The sequence below is a fragment of the Neoarius graeffei genome, chromosome 11 (genome assembly GCF_027579695.1).
Source record: "Neoarius graeffei isolate fNeoGra1 chromosome 11, fNeoGra1.pri, whole genome shotgun sequence".
Taxonomy (NCBI): Eukaryota; Metazoa; Chordata; class Actinopteri; order Siluriformes; family Ariidae; genus Neoarius; species Neoarius graeffei.
The window spans coordinates 49,342,283-49,369,496 of NC_083579.1; the positions used below are offsets into that span (position 1 = coordinate 49,342,283).

The following is a 27,214-nucleotide window of genomic DNA, read 5'->3' on the forward strand; positions in this document are numbered from 1 at the left end:
GCTGACTGATGGTTGCAATTTTTTAATTTCACTCATTTTGTTCAGAATATTCTCTTTAAAAGTGCCTGCGATGTTCACATCTCATTTTAATGAGTTGTTGTTATGGTGAGAAAAATGACACCGTGCTCCTAGTTCCTGACACCGCTGGTTCTTGGTCCCAGACCAACAGAATTTTAGTGTTGTAAACAAGTTTTCATTTCGAGAACTGGATCTTTTAGAGCAGAAAAGTGCAGGATGGTTCCAGATTGGAACTTCTGAACACTTTGGTGGTGGAAAAGATGATTATTTATGGGAGGTTTCATCGGAGAGCGTTTTAGGGTCCTGTCAAGGAAATAAGAAATGTTGACGTGTGCTTTGTAATCAAATCATACCTTTTTGATAGTGGTGATGTACTGCTCCACCATACTAGAGTCCAGGCCCTCAATCTGCCGTAGTCTTTCACATACATCATCAGTGCTAAGAGTACTAAGGAGCCCAGGGACTACTGCAGAATCAGAGCCCTGTACACACGCGCACACACAGTTATTTACATATCCCCAACATCACTATTTATTCATGCATCCATGCATCACTATCTCTGAGAATGTGTAGTAGCATATGCAGTGCACCAGTGATGAAGAATATAAAGTAGCAGCAGGTACAATGTATGAAGCCATGTCCGCTGTTCAGGCCAAAGCAGTGAGAAAACTAGTTAAATATGAATAAAACTCACCAGCGAGCGAACAAGTGAAGAATGATACTGTAAAGCAAATGCTAGTGTATTTACGGCCCACATGCTCAACTGGCTACGTCGAGAGACACAATGTCTATCTGTTCCAACGATACACCACTCCACCTAATTAACTTCTGTCTTTCAGTGCTCATTAGCAGAATCAGGTGGATGCATGTAGGGCTGGAATGAATGCCGACACTGCAGTTCCTTATGGAGAAGCAGGTATTTATGGCTTCAATATAAGTCATCATGAATCAAACCAAATGCTCAAAGTTGAGTGCATCTCATTAAAAAAAAAAAAAAAAAAAGTGACATGCTGACCAAATAAAGTCTCTGATGTTTCTAGGCATCAAACCAAATTGCCATCATCTCTTTAAGCTTCCCCTTCATTGACAGGGAATGTCTAAATACCATATCTAACGTCTCCGTGTCAAACGTAGGCGTGTCTATTCAGACTGACGTACAGGTTTGTTGCGTCAGAATGGCAAATCCACCTGAGACCTCATTTCAAACCTGTAAAGCCAATATCTATGTCACATTTGATGGAAAAGTACCTTGTGCAACGCCTGCGTTCAGAGATCAGATGTCATCACATCTGTAAATCTATAGCTGTAAGAAGACCTCAAGGCAAATCTTGAGAAACTTCTAAAGAATATTGCAAGCCTTATCTACTGGGAATTAAACAAATTAAAAGTTACATAATGATGAAAGTGTTTTGTTTCGTACGATGCCAAATTTCATTTCAGCTTCACCTGGGCCCATTAACTATATATTCTTAATGGCCTCTGTACAGTTAAGACTGGTGCCAGAATCATCAGCTAGATCAAACTGGCTTCATCTTCCTATACACACACTCACTGTCTTGGGTAGCCAAAGAGATGCCAAGAGTATTTAATGGGTTGCTGATAATGCAAGACATTCCATGAATGATTAATCATGAAACAGGCAATTTATACATCAGTTACGTTCACCACCAGCACTCGGAAGTGTTAGTCTTTTCGTCCAGAGTAAGCACATTTAGACAAAGGGAAAAGAAAGACATTGGCAAGAAAATTGATCCTGAAAGGATTTACCATCACATGTTTAAAACCCAGAGTTCTGGACTTCAGTATAAAGAATATTTAACAGTTATTCCACAAAATCGAGTCGTACTGTACATGAACTGATAGCTGATGAGGCGCATAGCGCTGAGTTGGCTATAAGCCATGTACGATGAGATTGAGTGGAATAACTGTTTTATTCTATCCACATTCACTGGATTTTGAGAAACAGAGCATTTTTATTTTTTGCAAGTTCGATAAATAAAAACTTTATACAAAACAGTCTGACAAAATCATTCCTGCTTAGAATGTGAAAAAAACGGCGAAATGACATTAGCAATTTGCGAAAAATGCTATAATAATTCTTGAAAAATAAAGAAAAGACATGTTCTTACCATCAGATACTTTTATTCCATATTTTGGTGCTTTTTTTATTTTGGGGGGGTTTTGTTTTCGAGTAGTTTTTATTTCGTCCTCGGTTGGTTCAGCAACACGCTCTGCCGTTTTGTTTTTCTCTACTCACGATATATGAGCGGATATCCTAGTAGTAGAGTAGCCAATCAGAGTGCGCGATTTCTCCTATCCCGTGAATGTGGATAGAATAATACATTTTAGCCTTCATACTATATTGTATAATGTATTTTTCAGGAGTAATAACATTGGAATAGACATAGCCACTCAACTGATTTTTTTCTCTCAATTACACTGAGACTGTCCTTTCACCCAAGCGGTCCAAAATTTCTATGTTTTTTTTTTCCCCCACTCCTAAATGAATATAATGCAAAATCTGGTTCATCTTATGGCAAAAACAAACCACTTGAGCTGTTCATGCACCTTGAAAATGATTGTGAAAACATCCGAACCAGGCCATTAGCATTGTTCTGGGAACAGATCATGAATGCTGGTTATCTGGGGACAGTAACTAGAACTGTCCCAGCAAGCCTGAATGAGGAATAAGATTTATGTTAAAGGTCATTGGTGTGAGAAGTGAAAGCTCAGTGTCCAGCTGCAACTATGAAATGTGGCCTTTTTCTAGGCAGTTCATAAAAGTTCTAGTGTACGACATTGCCAAACAGTTACAAAGAATTTATCTTTCATTTTTGATGTGACTATGGCAAAAGCACCCTTGTCCAGACATGGGGTCCCCATACATGCACATTTTATGTTGCTGTTGCATTTTGCCTACTAAAAACACACCTGATTTAACTATCAAGCTCATTAATCTAGCTGTAGTAGAGTGAGAATCACACAAGACTTTAAATCCACAATATCAGGAATGGCATTCTAGGTACTATGTATACGAGGCATGCAAAAGCAAAAACAAGAGCGCTATGACAGCACAATATCCCCCGCTGGCAACTATGCCATAACTCTGGTAAAATGCGACTGAATTGAATGAAATTGCAATATGCGTATTACTGACATATAACAAAGAATCCTGCCAAGTTTCATGAAATTCTTCCAAAAATTGTGAGAGGAGTTGATTTCAGAAAGTGAGTACCCTTCCTGGGACGGACGGACAGATGGACGGACATCGCCACGACATAATCCCCCTTCGGGCCTTTTGGCCAGCGGGGGATAAAAATTGTGAGGGACGTTGATTTCAGAAAGCAAGCACACCTTGATGAAATTGCCAAAGTACACGTTTGTTAATAATTAAGGGCATAACTCCGGTAAAATTTGCCCAAATTAAACGAAATTTCAATATGCATATACAGTGGTGCTTGAAAGTTTGTGAACCCTTTAGAATTTTCTATATTTCTGCATAAATATGACCTAAAACATCATCAGATTTTCACACAAGTCTTAAAAGTAGATAAAGAGAACCTAGTTAAACAAATGAGACAAAAATATTATAGTTGGTCATTTATTTATTGAGGAAAATGATCCAATATTACATATCTGTGAGTGGCAAAAGTATATGAACCTTTGTTTTCAGTATCTGGTGTGACCCCCTTGTGCAGCAATAACTGCAACTAAACGCTTCCAGTAACTGTTGATCAGTCCTGCACACCAGTTTGGAGGAGTTTTAGCCCATTCCTCTGTACAAAACAGCTTCAACTCTGGGATGTTGGTGGGTTTCCTCACATGAACTGCTCACTTCAGGTCCTTCCACAGCATTTTGATTGGATTAAGGTCAGGACTTTGACTTGGCCATTCCAAAACATTAACTTTATTCTTTTTTAACCATTCTTTGGTAGAACCACTTGTGTACTTAGGGTTGTTGTCTTGCTGCATGACCCACCTTCTCTTGAGATTCAGTTCATGGACAGATGTCCTGACATTTTCCTTTGGAATTCGCTGGTATAATTCAGAATTCATTGTTCCATCAATGATGTCAAGCCGTCCTGGCCCAGATGCAGCAAAACAGGCCCAAACCATGATACTACCACCACCATGTTTCACAGATGGGATAAGGTTCTTATGCTGGAATGCAATGTTTTCCTTTCTCCAAACATAATGCTTCTCATTTAAACCAAAAAGTTCTATTTTGGTCTCATCCATCCACAAAACATTTTTCCAATAGCCTTCTAGCTTGTCTACATGATCTTTAGCAAACTGCAGACGAGCAGCAATGTTCTTTTTGGATAGTAGTGGCTTTCTCCTTTCAACCCTGCCATGCACACCATTGTCGTTCAGTATTCTCCTGATGGTAGACTCATGAACATTAACATTAGCCAATGTGAGAGAGGCCTTCAGTTGCTTAGAAGTTACCCTGGGGCCCTTTGTGACCTTGCCGACTATTACACGCCTTGCTCTTGGAGTGATCTTTGTTGGTCGACCACTCCTGGGGAGGGTAACAATGGTCTTGAATTTCCTCCATTTGTACACAATCTGTCTGACTGTGGATTGGTGGAGTCCAAACTCTTTAGAGATGGTTTTGTAACCTTTTCCAGCCTGATGAACATCAACAATGCTTTTTCTGAGTTCCTCAGAAATCTCCTTTGTTCGTGCCACGATACACTTCCACAAACATGTGTTATGAAGATCAGACTTTGATAGATCCCTGTTCTTTCAATAAAACAGGGTGCCCAGTCACACCTGATTGTCATCCCATTGATTGAAAACGCCTGACTCTAATTTCACCTTCAAATTAACTGCTAATCCTAGAGGTTCACATACTTTTACCACTCACAGATATGTAATATTGGATCATTTTCCTCAATAAATAAATGACCAAGTATAATATTTTTGTCTCCTTTGTTTAACTGGGTTCTCTTTATCTACTTTTAGGACTTGTGTGAAAATCTGATGACGTTATAGGTCATGTTTATGCAGAAATATAGAAAATTCTAAAAGGTTCACAAACTTTCAAGCACCACTGTAACTGTCACGTACCAAAGCCTTTTGCCGAGTTTGGTGAAATTCCTCCATAAATTGTGAGAGGAGTTGATTTCAGAAGAACGTACACCCTCATGAAATTGTCAAAGTAGAAGTTATTTAATCAAGGGTCAAAACTCTGGTAAAATTTTCACAAATGAAATTAAATCACAATATGCATATTACCATCATATAACAAGGCCTTTTGCGTCGAGAAATTCGTCCAAAAATTGTGAGAGGAGTTGATGTCAGAAGGCAAGCACACCTTCATGAAATTGTGAAAGTACGAGGTTGTTAATCAAGGGCCACAACTCTGGTAAAATGCAACCGAATTGAACAAAATAACAATATGCGTATTACCGACATCTAACAATGCCTCTTGTAAAGTTTGGTGAAATTCCTCCAAAAATTGTGAGAGGAGTTGATTTCAGAAGGAAAACACACTCATGAAATTGTCAAATTATAATTTTGTTAATCAAGGTCTGTAACTCTGGTGAAATGTGACTGAATTGAACGAAATTACAATATGCGTATTACCGACATATAACAAAGAATCCTGCCAAGTTTCGTGAAATTCCTCTAAAAATTGTGAGAGGAGTTGATTTCAGAAAGTGAGCACCCTTTCCCGGGACGGAAGGACGGACGGACGGATGGACATAATCCCCCTTCAGGCCTTTCGGCCAGCAGGGGATAAAAATGATACAGAAAAAATGAGGAAGTCTCATGTGTAGGAGCCTGTACCTGCTTCTCTCTGGGGGGCTGAGACTTTGTCTGTCCAGAAGAGGAGAGGATATGAAAGAGAGGGGAGAAACGAGGAGGAAAGAGTGGTTATACAGTATTAAGACAAATGCTTTAAATCATCATCATCATCATCATCATCATCAAGGTCAGAAGAGGATTCAGGAATGGAAATTAAGTTTGTACCATAATTCTTTGATGGGGCTGAGTGCAAACAAAACATTTAGTTGTAGTGTTGTATAAAAATGTGTATTAGCGACTGCAATGTGACAAAAGTGACGAGAGAGCCCACACTTTCTTACAAACAACATGATGTTTGAAGGTAGAGTTTAAATTAAATTACAGTGCTTCACAATTTCATTACGAAAGTTTCCTTAGAAAATAGCTGTTGGAAATCTCTAATGTGAAGGTCGAAAGGATTATAGTAAATCACATTTTTAGGAAGAGCTCCTTACATCAATAGATTAAGATTTCAATAAACACTTTTATTATTAAGACTAGTATCTCAGAAGTAGGTCATTAACAGTTTTAAATGACATAAGAAATCACATACACCTGATTAAACTTTTATAGGCTACAGTGGAGCCTTAAGGACGAGTACATTTTTATAGCCGCTTTTCCCCAAATATACAGTTTGTTGTTTAACATTTCGCTTTAAAAGCAAAAGCTCTCCAGGCTCATATCTTACAGGGTGATATCTAACATCCGTCCCTGTGTGCACACATATCATTAAACAAAATTATCAAAATTGGCTCTTCTACAGCAACCCACCTGCAATGCGAGTCTTCATTACAATTCAGTTAAGCAAATTCATTACATGAACAGTCCAAGCCAAGACCATTTGTAAAATGGGATGCAGGAAATATGGAGGGGGGGAGAGAGAGAGAGAGAGAGAGAGAGAGAGAGAGAGAAAGAGAGAGAGAGAGAGAGAGAGAGAGAGAGAATGTTTAAGTGTGTATCTGCCTGCTTCTCACTCCGAGAAGCAGGCGTTACATTTTAGAAGCGCCCACCCTGGTGTGACAGCCAAGGAAAAGTGGGTTACAGCAAAAAAAATATATAATAATAATAATAATAATAATAATAATGTGGTTGTACTTGCAGCTGGACATGCTTTCTCACTGAACATACAGCTCTGATTGTACACTAGAAGACTGATTACATGCGTAACAGAGAATGAATCAGAAAGAAAAGGAGAGAATGCAAAAAAAGGCATACAGAAGTAGAAAGTGATCACTGAGGCAGAATAGATGCGCGGGCATCCAGGAGACTCATGGTGATGTAACTGCAGCTAGCTCCAGCTCAAAAATGCAAAAAGTCACAACAACACAGCATAAGGACTGCCAGCAGAGGACTGTTAGTACACTTTCAGTCAGGTGGCCAGGCTAATAATCCTACACAGCCTGGAACACCGCTCAGGCTGAACAAGAATGATCAAAACATGAATACAGACATAGAGTCGCGGATAAACATGGCCTCTTGCAACAAGTGTGCATGTGGAAAAGCAAGTCAAAGTCACGATGCATGAGCAAACAGAGACCATTCCCTTTAACATACACTACAGACCAAAAGTATGGAAGCGTGTTCTAGTTTCCAAAAAGTCGATTTGCCAACAGAGCAACACAGCACACGTACTAATATCTATACCTGATGTATCTGTTATATACACTAACGTAATGAACTAATTTGGTATACACTACCGTTCAAAAGTTTGGGGTCACTTTGAAATGTCCTTATTTCTGAAAGAAAAGCACTGTTCTTTTCAATGAAGATCACTTTAAACTAATCAGAAATCCACTCTATACATTGCTAATGTGGTAAATGACTATTCTAGCTGCTGGTTTTTGGTGCAATATCTCCATAGGTGTATAGAGGCCCATTTCCAGCAACTCTCACTCCAGTGTTCTAATGGTACAATGTGTTTGCTCATTGCCTCAGAAGGCTAATGGATGATTAGAAAACCCTTGTACAATCATGTTAGCACAGCTGAAAACAGTTTAGCTCTTTAGAGAAGCTATAAAACTGACCTTCCTTTGAGCAGATTGAGTTTCTGGAGCATCGCATTTGTGGGGTCGATTAAATGCTCAAAATGGCCAGAAAAATGTCTTGACTATATTTTCTATTCATTTTACAACTTATGGTGGTAAATAAAAGTGTGACTTTTCATGGAAAACACAAAATTGTCTGGGTGACCCCAAACTTTTGAACGGTAGTGTACTTCAGTTAGTTAGCTGATTACTGTTGTTTGGGTTTTATAACCAAACATGCCTCTCTAAGCTTCTGAAGATGTAATCGATATCACTAAATTTTCATGAGCTAGCTACATATTCAATTTAATTCCATTTTATTTATACAGCGCATTTAACCATAGACATCATCAAGTCACAGATCTACTTTACAGAAATTTAAATGAATTGTATATCCCTAAGGGGCAACAGCGGCAAGGAAAAACTCTCCGAGAAGAAGAAACTTTGAGAGGAACCGGATTCAAAAAGGAACCCCTCCTTTTCTATTTGAAACTGGATAGTGGGATTATAAACCATCACAGTAGGTGTAGAAGAGTAAAGGCAAACAATATATACCCTGTTTATTCTCTCTGTATGGATGACGGCGAGTCAGATGAAAAGATTAAAAGTGCAACATGAAGTAGATCTGAATCTTTCTTATTGAAGAATCCTGACACTTGTTAAGCACTGGGAGATTTGCGGTGAACAAAATGGGAATTATGCAGGAAATTGATACTCTTGGGACACCTACAGTGGTGCTTGAAAGTTTGTGAACCCTTTAGAATTTTCTATATTTCTGCATAAATATGACCTAAAACATCATCAGATTTTCACACAAGTCCTGAAAGTAGATAAAGACAACCCAGTTAAACAAACAAGACAAAAATATTATACTTGGTCATTTATTTATTGAGGAAAATGATCCAATATTACATATCTGTGAGTGGCAAAAGTATGTGAACCTCTAGGATTAGCAGTTCATTTGAAGGTGAAATTAGAGTCAGGTGTTTTCAATCAATGGGATGACAATCAGGTGTGAGTGGGCACCCTGTTTTATTTAAAGAACAGGGATCTATCAAAGTCTGATCTTCACAACACATGTTTGTGGAAGTGTATCATGGCACGAACAAAGGAGATTTCTGAGGACCTCAGAAAAAGCGTTGTTGATGCTCATCAGGCTGGAAAAGGTTACAAAACCATCTCTAAAGAGTTTGGACTCCACCAATCCACAGTCAGACAGATTGTGTACAAATGGAGGAAATCCAAGACCATTGTTACCCTCCCCAGGAGTGGTCGACCAACAAAGATCACTCCAAGAGCAAGGCGTGTAATAGTCGGCAAAGTCACAAAGGACCCCAGGGTAACTTCTAAGCAACTGAAGGCCTCTCTCACATTGGCTAATGTTAATGAGTCCACCATCAGGAGAACACTGAACAACAAATGGTGTGCATGGCAGGGTTGCAAGGAGAAAGCCACTGCTCTCCAAAAAGAACATTGCTGCTTGTCTGCAGTTTGCTAAAGATCACGTGGACAAGCCAGAAGGCTATTGGAAAAATGTTTTGTGGACGGATGAGACCAAAATAGAACTTTTTGGTTTAAATGAGAAGCATTATGTTTGGAGAAAGGAAAACACTGCATTCCAGCATAAGAACCTGATCCCATCTGTGAAACATGGTGGTGGTAGTATCATGGTTTGGGCCTGTTTTGCTGCATCTGGGCCAGGACGGCTTGCCATCATTGAAGGAACAATGAATTCTGAATTATACCAGTGAATTCTAAAGGAAAATGTCAGGACATCTGTCCATGAACTGAATCTCAAGAGAAGGTGGGTTATGCAGCAAGACAACGACCCTAAGCACACAAGTCGTTCTACCAAAGAACGGTTAAAGAAGAATAAAGTTAATGTTTTGGAATGGCCAAGTCAAAGTCCTGACCTTAATCCAATCGAAATGTTGTGGAAGGACCTGAAGCGAGCAGTTCATGTGAGGAAACCCACCAACATCCCAGAGTTGAAGCTGTTCTGTATGGAGGAATGGGCTAAAATTCCTCCAAGCCGGTGTGCAGGACTGATCAACAGTTACTGGAAACGTTTAATTGCAGTTATTGCTGCACAAGGGGGTCACACCAGATACTGAAAGCAAAGGTTCACATACTTTTGCCACTCACAGATATGTAATAGTGGATCATTTTCCTCAATAAATAAATGACCAAGTATAATATTTTTGTCTCGTTTGTTTAACTGGGTTCTCTTTATCTACTTTTAGGACTTGTGTGAAAATCTGATGATGTTTTAGGTCATATTTATGCAGAAATATAGAAAATTCTAAAGGGTTCACAAACCTTCAAGCGCCACTGTATTTGCAATAAACACTGCAAAAGTACAGTTTTCATTTGACTCATCTTTGTTATTCAATTTCACATCAGCGGGGTCAAAATCCAGCACCAACAAAAGGTGCTCGGACTGGAATTGCAGTTGTGAAGTCCATAGGGTAATGGTTTGGAGCATCGTGTAGGTAAGCAGACGTCGTATTTACTTTTGCTGTTTTCAGTTTCCTACATGAGCGACTGTTTGCCACTGTTTTCACTGTAGTTTACTTCGTAAAAGGTGCAAAAATTTCTATTTCTTCAATACATTTTTTGCTATGTGTTAGCCCTTTAAAATGGCAATTTTCTTTTCATTATCTTTTTTTTAACACAAACTTGGTGTTTCTTCCTAATGTTGGCCTGTAACACATATAAGACACACACACACACACACACACACACACACACACACACACACACACACACACACACACACACACAGAGTAACACTTAATGGATACCATAGAGGGGGAGGTGAAGAAGGGGGAACCTTCAAAGGCATCTTCTCTGATAACACCCTGACGAAGAGAGAGATTATGATGGTAAAAATATGGGTGAAAGTGAACCAGGAGAGAAAGACAGAAATCTCTAGGACGGTGGGAGCACACAGGTGTACAATACACACACAGACACACTGTAAAGCTGCAGTTGTTTCTTCATGAAATCTTTGTCACTTTTCTACCTTCATAGAGCAAATGAAACAAAAATGGTGCTCAGACCTGAAAGAAAGGCACTAAGAAAAGCAAGAAACAGTCGAAAACATGTTTTATGTAGTCATATGCAGTGGTTCTCAATCCCCATACCAGAAAGCATAGGCACTGCACGAGTTTGAGTGCTCCATGATCGAACACGTCCGAGTTCATGGAGGACTTGGGAATTTGCCAGTGTGTTGAATTAGGTGTAATGGAGATGGAAAAATACCAAACTGTGCAGTCAATGGTGTTCTCAGGACTGGAGCTGAGAACCACTTATCCATACTAAAATTCTCACATGGCTCTAAGGGTTAACTGTGTACTTACTAGTCCAGAGTTGTGGTCCTTATGGAAGGCCAGTTTGGAGGAAAGGCGGGAGGGGGCATGGAGGGGGTTGCCAGGATAATGACGGGGCACGTGATAAACATGAGGAGGGAAATAAGGCTATGGAGGTGGAGGAGAGAGAGGCAGAATGTTCAGACCATGAACAAATGAGGACAGGATGGGATGGGCTACATATTAGAAAAGCAAAATGTCTAAAATAAATAAAACGTTTAAAATAAAGGATATGGCTGCAATAATTTTTCAGCCTATTCAGTAGGTCATATTATTCAGTGCATCACATCAAGGCCTATGGCAGTGTGTGTGTGTGTGCGTGCGCGCGCATCTCACCCGGTTGTAGAAGGGGTGTTGTGGGCCAGTGAGGCCACTGAAGTAACTGCTGTGAGTCTGTGCGGGAAAGGAGGCGGGAGGCGAGCAGGCTGCAGGACCCTGGCCAAACACTGAGTGCGGCCTCGCCGGAGCCTCCTGCAGGGGCATTGTGGGATAGCTCACTCCTCCGAGGTGCATCTGTTCCCGGGCATCACGCACATCTTGAGAGAAAGTGAGAGACATCATTTCTGATGGAAGATTATAATTTCGACATGTGTTTAAACGCATTCATTTACTCCCACTCATGGTTAACTTTAGCCAAATGAAGAGCAGCATTTTTAGTAAGTCCTGTGAGAAAGGAGGAAAAAGGCCAGGCTCTGTGGGCTGGTTCTCAAAACAACAAACAGTGATGACCAAACATTCTCCTCCCAAAAGATTCAGCGGATTACCAGTACAACGTGCCAAAAAAGTCCAACAACAGTTTTTTTCCTCCTGTGTGCAGTAATCATACGTTTCTGCTTGAGGAAAGAAGCAGTCAGAGTAACTCAGAAATAAGGAGGCAATTTTGAATGATGTTTCACATCCTGAACTAAGCACAAAAGAACCCTTGTTTCTCTCTTGGCTAAATAGTCAAATCGTTTACAATTCTGGCCTGAGCTCTTGACACACCTCATAGAGGAGATCTACGCTCTGAAACACAGCAGGGAAGCCTGTGGTTAATGGTTAATACAGGGAAGTCCATGTCTCTGGTCTAAAATTGGTGAACTGAAACTAGAAACTGAGCAGCTCTAGAAGATAGGTGTTTTATTGTACTAGGTAGTGAGGTGCCTGTATACCTGCAATGATTTCTCGAAGTTTGGGGTCCAAGTTGACGGTGCAGGGTAGGAACATCTCCACATCATGGACCGTGAGCACAGGGGTTCGGGAGGACAGGAACACTTCAAAGCTGCGGATGTCTCCATCGATTTCCAGCAAAGGTTCCACATCTTTGGTGGTGGGGATGTTTTTGGAAATCCTGCAGCAAGATGAATGAAAGGTTCAGTCAGTGAATTTGGTGGAGGCTAGATAAAGCTTTTAAACCGTTCAAAAACAAAAAATACAGTACTTCTTTCCAGTGTTATTGGAAATTCTTACACTGTACGTTTTTTTTTTTTTTTAATTTAGTGTAATTCCAATCAAATACAGTAGTTCTGGCTGTGTCAGTGTTTTATTAAAATCTCAGAGTGTGACCTCCTTCAATGTTTGTCTAAAGCCAGCATCGGATGATGTGACACTCATGAGACAGCTACAAATACAATACTGGCAAATGGTGAAAAATTACCCTTATTACCTCAACCTCGCTTAGAAATTTTTCTGGTTACGTAAGCCCATTTTCTGAGTGAGCCTGGACCATGCTGACTGATGACATAAGCAGAACCTAATAAATTCTTTATTTGCAGGTCTATCATTCGCACATCTTCATCATAATATAGATATTTAGGTACTCCCTAAAAGCAGAGCTACTGAGGAGTGTATGAGCAAAATATTTACAAGGGCACAAAATCAACCTCATCTCATTATCTCTAGCTGCTTTATCCTGTTCTACAGGGTCGCAGGCAAGCTGGAGCCTATCCCAGCTGACTACGGGCGAAAGGCGGGGTACACCCTGGACAAGTCGCCAGGTCATCACAGGGCTGACACACAGACACAGACAACCATTTACACTCACATTCACACCTACGGTCAATTTAGAGTCACCAAAATCAACCTTAGAATAATAATAATAATAATAATAATAATAATAGGGTGGCACAGTGGTGTAGTGGTTAGCGCTGTCGCCTCACGGCAAGAAGGTTCTGGGTTCGCACCCAGTGACTGGCGAGGGCCTTTCTGTGTGGAGTTTGCATGTTCTCCCCGTGCCTGCATGGGTTTCCTCTGGGTGCTCCGGTTTCCCCCACAGTTCAAAGACATGCAGGTTAGGTTAACATGAGGTGGCCTTGAGCTGAAGTGCCCTTAAGCAAGGTCCCTAACTGCTTCCTGGGCACTGTAGTATGGCTGCTCACTGCTCTGGGTGTGTGTGTGTGTGTGCGTGCGTGCGTACGCACGCACGCACATGTGTTCACTGCTTCAGATGGATTAAATGCAGAGGATGAATTTCACTGTCTCATCTCATTATCTCTAGCCGTTAGTCCTGGCATCCTGTTCTACAGGGTCGCAGGCAAGCTGGAGCCTATCCCAGCTGACTACGGGCGAAAGGCGGGGTACACCCTGGACAAGTCGCTAGGTCATCACAGGGCTGACACATAGACACAGACAACCATTCACACTCACATTCACACCTACGGTCAATTTAGAGTCACCAGTTAACCTAACCTGCATGTCTTTGGACTGTGAGGGAAACCGGAGCACCCGGAGGAAACCCATGAGGACACGGGGAGAACATGCAAACTCCACACAGAAAGGCCCTCGCCGGCCACGGGGCTCGAACCCGGACTTTCTTGCTGTGAGGCGACAGCGTTAACCACTACACCACCGTGCCGCCAAGCTCTTGGATATCGCAAAGAAGTTTTTGCGCTCACATGAGACGGTTTTTCAGACAATTCGATAAATCAATATATTTCACAAAATTATAAACAGAAAGAAATTTTCCCATGACGTGACATGAAGAGCAAACGGAAGCACTATCTTTCGGGGGGAGGAGTGCTCTGTTACAGCCATCATGAGAGGAGAAAACCCAGCTTTAATTACATACAGTAACGCCACTCAGTGGAAACAGACCATTCACAACTGTGTTTTGTTGACATTTTTAAAATATTACTTCTATTTTGCGCAAAACTGCAATGGAACCCTGGCTACTGGCACCACCTTTAAAAAACATCCAGAATGCTTCAGCAGTCAACACGCACATGCTGATTCAGACAGGCTGATAACGGCTGTGCATCAATCTTAGGTTGTAATACTTTAAAGTGTGTGCTACTGGTCTCTACAGAAAGCAGCCAAAGAGCTCAACAAACCACAATGTCAGGCAATATGTGATAAATCACTTCCTGGCATGGGAGTTAATATCAGATGCAGCTCAAGAGTTGCTACTGATGAATGAAGACATTTTGCGGACACAATATTTCTTCTCCTATCGCTCGATCAGTCTGTCTCTCTGTATTTTGAGGGTTAACTCTACTGGTATTTCCTCTGTACTAACTGGCTGGTTGGGAAGCACAGGCTTTTTTTTTTTTTTTGGTAACGGGCCCAGACTTTACCACGTAGTGTTTGAGCTCACCACTTAGCATGCTTTCATAGCAGTGGGTTAAGTAATCCGATTTGAGGCGAGTACAATGGAGCTCAGTGGCCAAGCCTACGTGCTGAAGGTGCTACTGGATTCTAAGCAACTCAAGAGGGCTAATGGAGTCAGTCTCCAAGATTATCTTACCTGCTGTGGGAAAATGTTTTTACTCCAATTCTCATTGAAATATGTAGCTTCTACAGTACTCAATGTAGCTGAGGTGGTACATTTTTTATTTTTTATTTTTTAAACATTCTCTACTCAACAATACTGTAGGGATTCAGCTGAAGCATACACACTAATCCAGGTGTGTCAAAAACCATTTTAGGCATCATCATGAACCTACACAACATATTGAGGTTGGATGAATCGATATAGTTTAAAAATTGTGATTGCATAAATATTCACCCCCATTGCACTGAAGTTCATAAAATAGACCTTTTGGAAAGAAAACATGGTTACTGTGTCAAATTGTTTTAGCTTGCTAACAATTTTATATCAAAAGCATATTTTGTCAGTAGTCGAGTTCATGTCTGAGTTTACTGCTCCATTTTTCCTCTTGGGGACATAACAGAGAGAACCTCTTTTTTTTTTAGATTATATATTTTAAATTATGGTTCACAAGTCAATTTTTATTTAGAACAAGGATTCTAAATTCATTCAGATTAGAACCTATACCTGCCGGGTCCACGCCTATGGGCAGTATATTAAACACCGGATTCTTTCTTCTTCTGGCCGCGGAGCCAAATACAGATGGCTCTGGAGCACGGTGACGTCTTCAACAACTGTGTCCTCCGGCAGTGAATGTGTAGGACAGTGTGCGTGATCCATTGTGTGGGAGAAAAGACACTACATACGCTGCACAAAGACTTGCACTGTGCTACAGCAGGCCTTAGTGTCAGTGGCACATCAGTGGATGCCGTGTGAGCAGACGGCTGACCTTCTACACAATGACATTACGTGGAGGTGGAGATGGGCTCTACATGAAAGGAGGGGGCCGAAGGATGGGGTGATCTATATTGGAGACCCACAAGAACAAAATATACACATATGAATACTTTGTTTGCAAATAAACTTGTACACCACCACAGTGAAGGGGAGGTGAAAGCTGAGCACATGGTGCCTGTAAGGGAATGGGCTCTGGTGCTTTTCCCACGCGCTGGATTAGGCAGAACTGGTGGCTTGCTTCTCCTGAAATCCAGCTGGAATTGTTTATTTGGTGTGTGTGAAACTGTGCGCATATATGTTCACTCACAGACAAACAGGAGCCAGTGACGAGAGCCTCTCAAGAGACTTCCTCTGTCACAAGACTGCCACACACACACGCACACTCGTCTACGAGCACGGCTCCACAGCGACCAATCTTTTTCAAGAAGTTCTTTTTAGGCACATAGTTAAATATACTCAAAATACGCCCAGACTTTCCAGCAAGAATATATACAGTACATATACTCCATATATAGAAAATGACTATCGTCTTATTCACTTTCAGTTCATTCCTAAACTTGCAGATGATTTCCGTGGACCGTAAACTGATTGTGAAAAGTAAAAAATGATCTTTTTTTTTTCTTTTTCTTGTACACAGATTTTTTTTCCTGACTTTTCTTGTACCCGTGTACAGTACAAGTTTGTACACACCGTCTAATTCAATGTTTTTTCTCGATTTTTATTAATTAAAAGACACTGCAAGTCTTAAAGGGATGATGGATGTCGTTTCTCTTTACTTAGCTGAGCGGTTCTTGACATAATAATGGATTGCTACAGTTGTGGAATCGGGCTATTTACTGTATTTTTATTATTTACTGTTTGATCTCAAACACATTCAGAAGGCAAGGAATTGCACTAATTAACTTTTGACGAAGCACATCTGTTAATTGAAAAGCGTTCCAGGTGACTACCTCATGAAGCTGGTTAAGAGAATGCCAATAGTGTGTAAAGCGTCATTAGGGTAAACGGTGGCTACGCTGAAGAATCTAAAATATGACATTTTTGTTTTTTAAACACTTTCTTGTTTACCACATACTTCCATATACAGTATGTTCCATAAGCTATTTCATAGTTTTGACGTCTTCAGTATTGTTCTACAATGTAGAAAATAATCAAAACACAGAAAACCCTATGAATGAGTAGGGGTGGCCAAACTTTTGACTGGTACGGTACATGTTATGTACAGTGGGTATAAAAACACCCCTGTTAAAATGGCAGGTTTGTGCGATATAAAAAATGAAACCAAAGATTAAATAAATACAAAAAATAAATCGGATCAGAACCCTTTCTACCTTTATTGTGAAATTGCAACCTATAAATCAAAGTGAAAAACCATAAAGAATCATTTGGGGGCAAAACTAAAAATAAAAAATGTACAATATCCAAGTGTGCAGACCCCTAAACTAATACTTAGTTGAATCTCCTTTAGATTTCATCACTGCATTCAATCTTTTTGGGTAAGAGTCAATCAGTGTGGCACATTTTGATTTAGCAATATTATGCCATTCATCCTTGCAAAAGCATTTTAACTCTGTCTAATTGGCTGGGCATCTCCTGGGCACAGCCCTCCGCAGGTCACTTCACACATTTCTGGCTGGATTTAGATCTGGATTCTGGTTGGGCCATTCCATAACCCTGATCTTGTTTTGGTGAAGCCATTCCTTTGTTGATTTGGAGGTACTTCAGGTCGTTGTCATGCTGAAGGGTGAAATTCCTCATCTTAAGTGCCTTAAGATTTGAGACCAAAATGGACTGGTATTTGGAGCTCTTCATTATTCCCTCCACCCTGATTAAAGCCCTAGTTCCAGCTTGAAGAATGATGCTGCCACCTCCATGCTTTACTGTGGGGACAGTGTTCTTTTGGTGATGTGCTGTGGTTCTTCAGCACCAAACATATCTTTTGGTTTTATTGGCAAAAATGTTCACCTTTGGTCTCATCAGATCATAACACATTATTTCTCATGGTTCTGGGAGATTGGATGTTGTTGTTGGGTTGTTTTTTTGTTTGTTTGTTTTTTCAAACTTTGGCCAGGCTTGGATGTTTTTTTTTCCACCCACCCCACCCTGCCCAGACATATGAAGAATTCTGTAGATTGTTGTCACATGTAGGGACCAACCAGTACTTTTCGGAAATTGCTGCAATTCTCTTAATGTTGCTGTAGGCCTCTTGGCAGCTTTCCTGACCAGTTTTCTCCTGGTATTCTCATCAATTTTAGAGGGACAGCCTATTCTTATTAATGTCACTGTTATGTCACAAATCCTGTATTCGTACATTATTGTCTTCACAGTGTTCCATGGTATATCCAATGCATTGGAAATTTTCTGTAACCCTCTCCTGATTGATATTTTTCCACGAGATCCTGTACCTGCTTTGCAAGCTGACAAGCCCTGTGTCCAAAATCGCTCAGTCGTTCACTACTCCCTACTCCCTTTATAGGGAATTACTCTCTAGAGGACTATATAGTGAGCTCATTGGTAAAATGAAAGAAAAAAAAAACGCTTTCGGACACCACTCCATCAGGCTGGTATTTACGTCATTACTGTCGCACAATTAAAACGTGCTGGATCGGTCAGCTGGTGGGTTTTCAAAATAATAAATACATGCATGTATTTCTGTGATAAATACATATTTTAAGCCTAGGTCACAACCGGACGTATGATTTTTTGGCCGTGCGATTTTTGGCGTTTCCCAAATCGCTGCTTTTTTTTGTTCGTGGAGAAAGATGCGCGTTGGCCGTAAGTTTGTCTTGCAACCTGAAAAAAACGTAAGCGCCCATAGAGTTTGTTTGACTTGACAAAGAACCTCTGTGGCCGGTCTGCAGCCAGTCTACAGCTCGAAAATCAGCACGTCACACACGCGCCCTCTGTGCGTTTCATGCACGCCCTCCATGCGTTTCTTGCGTTTTTTGCATGTAGACCGGCCGTAGGAGCACGTATGGCCGGTTGTGACCGAGGCAATACTGAGCGCATTTCCTACATTAAATCAACACAAAGTACCTGCATCTTTCAGTTGTTTTTTTTTAAATCAAGGCTGAATACTTTCTTCTTTGCCGCTGCCTTTTATTAAATCAAATTTGAGACCTTGATTTCTTTCAGCGCGACCACAATGCATGATGGGATATATTGGTTTGGTTAGTGACCATCGGTTGTACACTACTTTTCGTGATGCATTGGGGGATACTTTGAGTGCACTATATAGGGTGTAAATAATCCTCACTAAAGGTTTCAGACAGTGCTACAAAATGGCGTCCTCACTATACAGTATAGTGCTCTATATAGTGAGTAGGGAGCGATTTCGGACACAGGGTATGTGACCCATGGTTCTTCCAGTTGGATGCTACCAAGATGATGTCAGAATAATCCTATAAGCACAGCTGTACTTTATTTGGGGTTAATTAGTCACTTAAATTGATGCCGGTGTACACTAATTAGTATTTAACATGAGTTTGAATGTGATTGGTTGATTCTGAACAATGCCACATTCCCAATTCTAAAATTCTTTGCATACTTTTGCAAGCTGGGTAATGGAAGCTTTTTGTTTTTCTTCCCCCCCCAAAAAAAAAATTTCTGGTTGCTCGTCACTTGATTTTTACATGTTGCAATTTCACAGTAAGGATGAAAAAGGTTCTGACATGGTTTAACTTAGGTTCATTTTTTTACATCACAAAAACCTGCCATTTTAACAAGGGCGTGTATACTTTTTATAGCCACTGTGCATGTGCTCAGGAATACTCGAGAGACACTTGCCATGTAGCTTCACACTGCAAATTAATGAAAGAATAATACAATTTTGCCATATGCCTGCTTAACATAACAGCTCTTTCATATAAAATACTGTTTGAACACCAAATTCATATAATGCTAGACCACAATTTTATGGCTGCTGTAGGGTTTATGTCCTAATGGTGATTATCTAACGGCCAGTTTAATTGATTTACTCCAGATATGTCACATTAGACTTAATGAGATTGTGAGGAACACAGTCTACATACTAATGCACATTTCACTTGTTTATGGATTCCTAGACTTGCCAGCTCAGAAGAGAAATAATAGGTAGTTCTGGGAAGGGGGTTAAAAACACAGCAACTATAAACATATTTGATATAGTCCTTTGACAAATCACTTATCTAAATGTCCTCCATAGAAACTTCTAAATGGTTCCACAGGGCCCCCAGTTTTCATTCTTGTTCAATCTTCCCCCCCCCGTCAGAAGGTTCAGCGCTTTTTCATCCAAATTTCAGTGCATTCATAGCGAATACAGTTAGCTGGTGTAGTTTAGCATATATTGATAGATTTGATTTCATTTTAATGAACTCAAAACATTCTCCATTTACCCTGAAAGAAAGCGAGGCCACTGGATCAGTGCATATTTCAAATGGGGAAAATCAAGTAGAGACGAGCGCATTGGCCAAATGATTACTAATGTGATGTGTGGGGAACAGGGGCGCCGCCAGAAATTTTGGGCCCCATGAAAGATTAGAATTTTGGGCCCCCCAACTTTGCCCACCCTCGTCACAATTGCACTATTGTCATTATTTGACTTTTGATAGCCCATGGACCTTGAGTTTGTGACTTTGTTATTACATTTTATCTATTAACCTACCAGGGACTAGATGAAAACTGGTCAGTGACTAATTCTGGTGCATTTACAATCACAAATGAAAATTCAAGATTTAGCCACATGCCTTCTTGTGCTAGGACAATTGGTAGTGAAATGTGTGATGTGACTGCTAATAAATCATAGAAAAAGTTTTCTACCCAGCATCAAAATACCTATGGAAATCCCATGGATTGTTATGCGTTAGGTAGAAAGCTGTGTGTACTGTTCTGCAAAAAGGGAATATGTTCAAAGCAAAGTGTGTCTAGACATTCCACACACGTAACCATGTCAAACACTTGACTGGTGTCCGTTATTAGCAACACTTTAATCTAGCAAACTGTATATGGCGCTCGCTCATTAAAAACTTCAATCCTAAAGCATTATGGGTTGTATTGCTGCTTACCTCCTTCTCCAAAGGGGGGTTCAGTGGTTTGGTAGGGCGGAGGTCCCCCTGAGGCTGTGCATATTTAGGGCACCCCATTAGTTATGAAACTGGTTATTAGCACTAGTTATTAGCACCAGCATAACGTAATATTTCATCTTGTTTATCACACAAGTCAGTTCAGTTATTAAAATGGAAAAAATGTCACTGTACAAACTGTAAAAGTGTTCTCTTGATAGGCTAATCCAACCACGTTCATACTGTTCATTTACCATTCGCTAATATTTTGAACACATATGTGAGCGATAGCTACCTTTCTTTGGGAAAAACTGAGTGACCAGTTGCCTGCCTCTCCGGTCCCTCTCAGCTTTCAGCTGCCTTTCTTTACGTTTTTGACAGCCACTCTTCATATTTAGCGATCATAGACTGTACGCACGCCACTGCTGGCTGGCTGCTGCACCGCGACACAGCAGCAAGTAGCGTTGCACTGATCAGCACACAGATTTAACACATCGCGCTTCTACCAGAACTGGACCGTACCATTTCGCAAAAGGGGGAGGGTTAAATGACAATATGTTGAAGAACTCAAGAAATAGACAACCTTGTTCAATTAGCTCATTTTACCAGATGGAATATTGCATTGTTGTTATTTCAAAAGTCTTATTAAAATCATTAAAAGCATATTATCAGCCCCTTAAAGGGCCCCATGGCAGTGCTGGGCCCCTAGAATTGTTCTAATCTTTCCCCCCCTGGCGGCGCCCATGGTGGGGACGGGGGTGGATTTCCACAGAGTGTCCGTTAATATTGGGGAGTTCAAAACACCCACGCAAGTGTCAATCATTCCAGATTCAAATGTCGATTGGCTCCTCTGCCGTTTTATTTTTTGGGGGAAAAAAAAAAGACAACTGGCTTTTGGTGTATTTTTGAGTGAAAACTTTTACCAGCGTACTCCAAAGTTAAAATGTGTCACTTATACATAATATGCATGGATGTTGGCAGGTCTGGAATCCAAATACACAAAACAACACTACAGGGACTGTTATGCAGAATGGTTTTGGGTGTGTGAAAGCTCTACCTACCCTTCTATTTTATCTGGCATGAAGCAAAACACACAAAATGTCCTGACACCGGCCATATCCAAACACAACACCCAGACCAAAGCATAAACATGCCATCACAACACACTAGTTCTAACAGCTTGAGCTGACAGCAGCCATACTGGCGTAAGTGGGGAATGATGGGAGAAGGGATGTGGGGGGTGCATCTGTTGGTCAGTCACTAAGGACATATGGGTAGTTACTCATCTTCCCCTTTTACAGATATGTGTTGGGCCTCTTTCCTTTTGCACAAGCTTGCTTTTGCAGACTGAATTAGAAAGGCTACACTGAGCAGTATCGTGTCTGACACCTTAGTCACATCACAAAAGCTGCTAGCGTATTGTTCAAATGACTCCCGTCGTTTACTAATGCTAAAACATGCAGCAAACTATTTATATTGGCTTGCACCAGTGAAATCTATCCGCTTCAAAAGATAGCATTTTTTCAGTCAATGTGGAGGAAAAGTTGGCCCAAACATCAAGTGATTTGTTCCAACATTGCTTGTGATATTTTTTTCCTTTTTTGCTTTGGGAGAGATATGCAAATAACCAAAGGCACTGTCAGTCATCTTTCATGGGAGCGCTGGGATCAGCAGAGTTGCCTCATGTGAAAACACTGGAGGTTTTTTTTCCTTTCTCTTTTTTTTTCTAATGCAGAGACAGATAAAAGTGTGCAGGCTATCTTGCAGGCGTTACATACACCGATAACAAATAACACTATTGATTGCAACCATGTGGTGGCTCTGAGACTAGTGGCATGGCTGTCTTGGGAAATTTCTGGACTGCGTTTCTCTAAATGCTGATCAATCCTGACACTGACTGAGCCTTCTTTTCTTCCTCCTCTTCCTCTTTTTGAAAAACTCCTACACAGCAGCAGCTGACGGGAAGGAGCATAATTCTCCCACTCTTTCCCCCTCCGGCTGACCGATTAACGTGCCACTTGACTTTGCTTCCAGCCACCCTTGTGATGATGGTGCAAGGCGACTGCCTTTCAGAATTTACACAAGATGCCCAGACGTACAGAGAAGCTAAAATGTATTCATGTTTTCAGAGTAATAAGGAAAATTGATGTTACCACTGCAAAAAGAGCGACCGTGGCTGAATTACACATCACAGACGGCTGGTGACAGCCAATGGTGGCCTAGTAGAGGCGGGACTCCGAGAGCAGCTGGCAGGCTGGCACGTGGAGCTGTAGGCGTCCATCAGCACTCCCTGGGGTGAGGAGCTGCCAGGCGCTCAATCAAGCAAGCAGAGCAAACATGTTCATGGCCGCAATGCTGATTCGCAATTGCATGTAAAGACACAGCACTCTGTAAAGAACCTCTCAGTGGGTTCCAGTTCAGCTGGATACACAAAAAATGACCAATATATACAAGTACAAACACATCTGAATTCAAGGTTTCCTTTTACTGCTTCCCTGACTGGAAACTTCCCTTCGTGAATCCAACTTACACTTGGCAAAGAGGTTTAATTAAGCCTGACTAAGACTGAAAGATATTGGCGCATTAAAGCAAAGCACCCTGTCAATAAGACTACACTGAACAAAACCAAGAGACCACAATAACATGGTGATCAAACCAGTTCAATGAAACCATTAAACCAATCCTTACATAAAACCAGCACCTTGGCTAAAGGTTAATTAAAAAAAAAAATCACTTCACAGCAATTACTAAAACACAAGGCACAAGGGAAGCTTTGAACTCAAGTGCCATATAATAATAATGTTGTGAAAGCCAGCCACTGACAGTTGAGCTTTTACAATACCACAAAAAGACGTAGTGTTAAATTAAGCAATCATAATAGCTATTTCAGTAACAGTCTATGAGAAGCCAAATAGCAGGAAGATGTCGTATTCTAAAACATTGCTTCCTGAAAAAGTTCAGGAAGCACCCAGCCAATTCCAAGCAAACGGAGGTTATTACTCACTTGTTTCCAGAGAGTTGCTCAAATGGTAAACAAGATATATTCAGCCTAGAAGATAGGCCTTGTTAAAAGGTGAGTGGGGTTAATCTGACTTTTCTCATGGTTTGACTGATGATGCTGGTAACAAGGAACTTCTCAAGAATCAGTTGAGAGTCTATGGATGTTCTATGGAATTGAACATGCATCACTGATCACCTAAAACCAATATTCACTTTTTGTTACGGCTTAAAAAAAAAAGTAATCCAGCCCTGGGATGAATGACAGATGATGAGTGTCTGTTACTTGTCATCACTAACCTTCCAAAATCAATCATTTACACACTCCATACTTCTAGCACGCAGAGATCTCTCAACATATTCAAGAAAATGATACTGACATTCAGCTGACATACGGTATACAGTACTCTGCAAGTCTTAGCTGGTAAGTTTTGCTCCAGAACTTTGCGCCAGAAGTCTTGCAGGAACAGCCACATTTCTTCCGGAGACTTGGACTGTCGCACTTGCCTCTTATTTTTGCAGCAAAGCCCAGCAGCTTTCATTATGTTTTTTTTCTCCAAAAAGTGTTGTTTTGGGGAATATGCTGCTTTCTTTACTGACATTTCTTTGTTCACCACCAACAGATTTGATTCAAATTCACTAGACATTGATTAGCCAATTCTGGTGTTAGTGGTGGAACATATCAAATACAATTCCAAATACGAGGCTACTGCCTAGAAAGGTTTAAAAATGAGCCAACTTGCTGACAGACAAATAAAGCTGTAGTTTTATATCAAGAAAGGATATTATTTCAGAGAATTAGATCATGAAGAAATATGGAGAAACTGAGAAAGTCAAATTATCGTTCAACATCTAGGATAGTTGTCTGGCACTAAAACGCATTAACGGCGAGATGTTGTTTTATAAGACATACCGACTGCCTTCAAGACAGAAATGGTCATACTTATTTTGGACAAGTCCGTTAGGAAATACTGATCGCTATCACTTCTCGGCTTTCTCTTCAAAATTCTTAAAATCAGCAGTTTGCAGCCAATTTGTCTTTCTTTCACACCCAGAACTGCCACCAGGAAGAACCTCGTTCTTGCATCTGTCACTGAGAAAATTCACTAGCCACTAGATCAGCCAAACTATTATTGATTGATCATAATCCTTCTTGAATTCTTAACAGCACCTGACATGGCCGATCACAATCACTCTCCTGTCTATCCTCACAAGCCTGGAAATTAGTGGTTTATTAATTTCTACTTTTTAGTGAAGTTACAGACATTTCTGGTCAAACGCAAGGGCTCTGTTAATCGGCTGCATGCAAACTTGCCACTGGAATCCCATAAGTACTTGGTCCTCTTCAATTTCCTCTCCATACTAACTATATCTCGGAGATGTTCTCCTCAATATTTCATAGTTGCCATATTCTCAATATACCACTGCTATGCTGATGACACAACTCGTTTCCTCTCTCAGACACTCGTGTTCCTGCTCAGATCTCAGCATGTCAGGCAGATAGCTGGATGACAGCTCATCATCTGGAACTAAGACTGACTTGCTGTACATGTTCCTGGAGATGCTTTGAAAATCTGACAACACACAAAACCTTTGTGTAGTACGAGACAGCAAACTATCATTTTCTGCTCATGTTGTTAACCTGACTGGGTCATGCAGTATTCTCCTTTACAACATCAAAATGATTCTACCTTTTCTCCACAGACGCCACTCAGATGCTCAGTCCCTTGCCATCGCAAGATTGGACTACTGCAACCCGGTCCTCATGCCATTACACCCCTGCAGCTAATCCAGAACGCAGGTCTTCTTTTCAACCTCCCCAAATTCTCGCATATCACCTCCTTGCTGCGTTCTCCCCAATGGCTTCTGGTAGCAGCCTGCAGCAAATCTAAAACACTGATGCTTGCTGTCAAAGCCAAACCAGCTCCCACCTACACTTGTCAAACCCACTCTGTACCATGTTCCCTTTGAGATACAAGCATAGCTCAATCCACCATCCCTCAAGCCTCACCATCAAAACTCTTCTCTGTCCTGACATCACTCTAACCATGTTAGATCGTGGCCTGTTTGTATTAGCATATGCTTTTCAGTAGAGACAACAGATGGGGCAACAAAGAGAGACAAAGTTATGGTCTAATGAGTGCAAAAGTACCAGTATGTCAGAATAAGGGCTTTGTGAGTAGCACTGACGCTTGTCTTAAGGTTTATGTGAATCGTGGGATGATGTAGGAGATCTGGTCAAAAAAAAGGAACTCTGAATGCTGGGGTATATAAATGAGAATATGCTTCATCAACTGTATCTTTGGGAAAGCAAGTGACCAGTAAGACCATAGCACTACTTAAGACATGCCATTTCAAACTTGCATTAAGATAAGTTGATTTAAGCATAAGGTTCTCAGAGCTCAAAGATCTCAGAGTTCTCAAACATCAAATACACATGCTTTAGAATGCCACTGAAGATGAGATGATAAGCATTCTTTTGTTTCCATGTTGACCACAAATTTTCTTTCCAGCGCCCTAGAAAACTCATTTTTAATCTTTTAATCCCCAAAAAGATTTCAGAGCTTTGGCCAACTACCAGTATAACATTTACTCATTTCCCACTCTCGTCATCATCATCATCATCATGTCGTAAAAACCCGAGAGCCTGGGAACTACAAAGCACAAAACAACCAATTCCTCTGTGACAGCATGCCTCCAAACCAGTGTTAGATCCACTCTCCTCTCCCTCTGTTCACCACACAGCCTCTCACTTTACTTCTAACTTTCACTTTCTCCCACTCCCCAGCTCATCGCAACCATCTGGAGGTCACTCTGCCAAGCGAAGACTGTGTGTCCTCAATAAGTGAGCTCCTTTTCAGTGATAGCGATCCCTTCTATTGGAGAGGAGACGGGTTTTTCAGCAGCCTAATCATTTACAGTGCTATTCATTTACAGGGTCACTCCCACCACCAAATGGCTCAAGAAAGATTCAGCAGCCATACAAGAGGCTCAATACAGAGGGAGAGGCATACGGAGAAAATCTCACAGGCTTGTTTGAGACAAGCTCACTACGTGAGGGAAATACGGAAACAGCAAAAAGACAGTGACAAAGAAAGAATTTCTCACTCAAGGGCACAAAAGTTCAAATTTGGTGAAACAAAAAAGGAAGCTGTTCTCTTTTGTCGAGGAGTGATATTTAAAGCCTTATTAGGCAGCATGCAAAAAGGGAATTGAACAAAATGTGCTTCAGAAAAATGCTTTTATCTTTGACGGTAATTGCAACCAAAATTACAATAATTGGTCCAATTAAAGTAATCCTGAATGAACAGTATGTCATCTTAATGTTTCTGTACTTGCAAAAGGAGTATTTCTAATTAGCTCTGATTGCCTTGCACAGATTCATTTCAAGTGTCATTAGTTAAAAAGTTTTGGAGAAAATCGCCTTTACAGCTGGCATTTAGGACGCAG

General features: G+C 40.8%; 1 protein-coding gene across 5 annotated transcripts in view; it reads right to left on the reverse strand.

Moving 5' to 3' along the window:
• Window positions 1–27,214, reverse strand: part of kidins220a (kinase D-interacting substrate 220a) — a 108,801-nt gene that overhangs the window by 9,529 nt on the left and 72,058 nt on the right. For 3 of the 5 annotated variants that reach the window (XM_060934095.1, XM_060934093.1, XM_060934094.1), the window contains exons 23-28: window positions 12,358–12,536; window positions 11,543–11,742; window positions 11,198–11,314; window positions 10,640–10,696; window positions 5,815–5,844; window positions 372–500 (exon numbers count right to left, since the gene is read on the reverse strand). In XM_060934095.1, coding sequence (XP_060790078.1) covers window positions 372–500; window positions 5,815–5,844; window positions 10,640–10,696; window positions 11,198–11,314; window positions 11,543–11,742; window positions 12,358–12,536 — 712 coding nt within the window. The remainder of the gene's footprint in view (window positions 1–371; window positions 501–5,814; window positions 5,845–10,639; window positions 10,697–11,197; window positions 11,315–11,542; window positions 11,743–12,357; window positions 12,537–27,214) is intronic. The other 2 variants (XM_060934097.1, XM_060934096.1) reach the window with 1 other exon arrangement.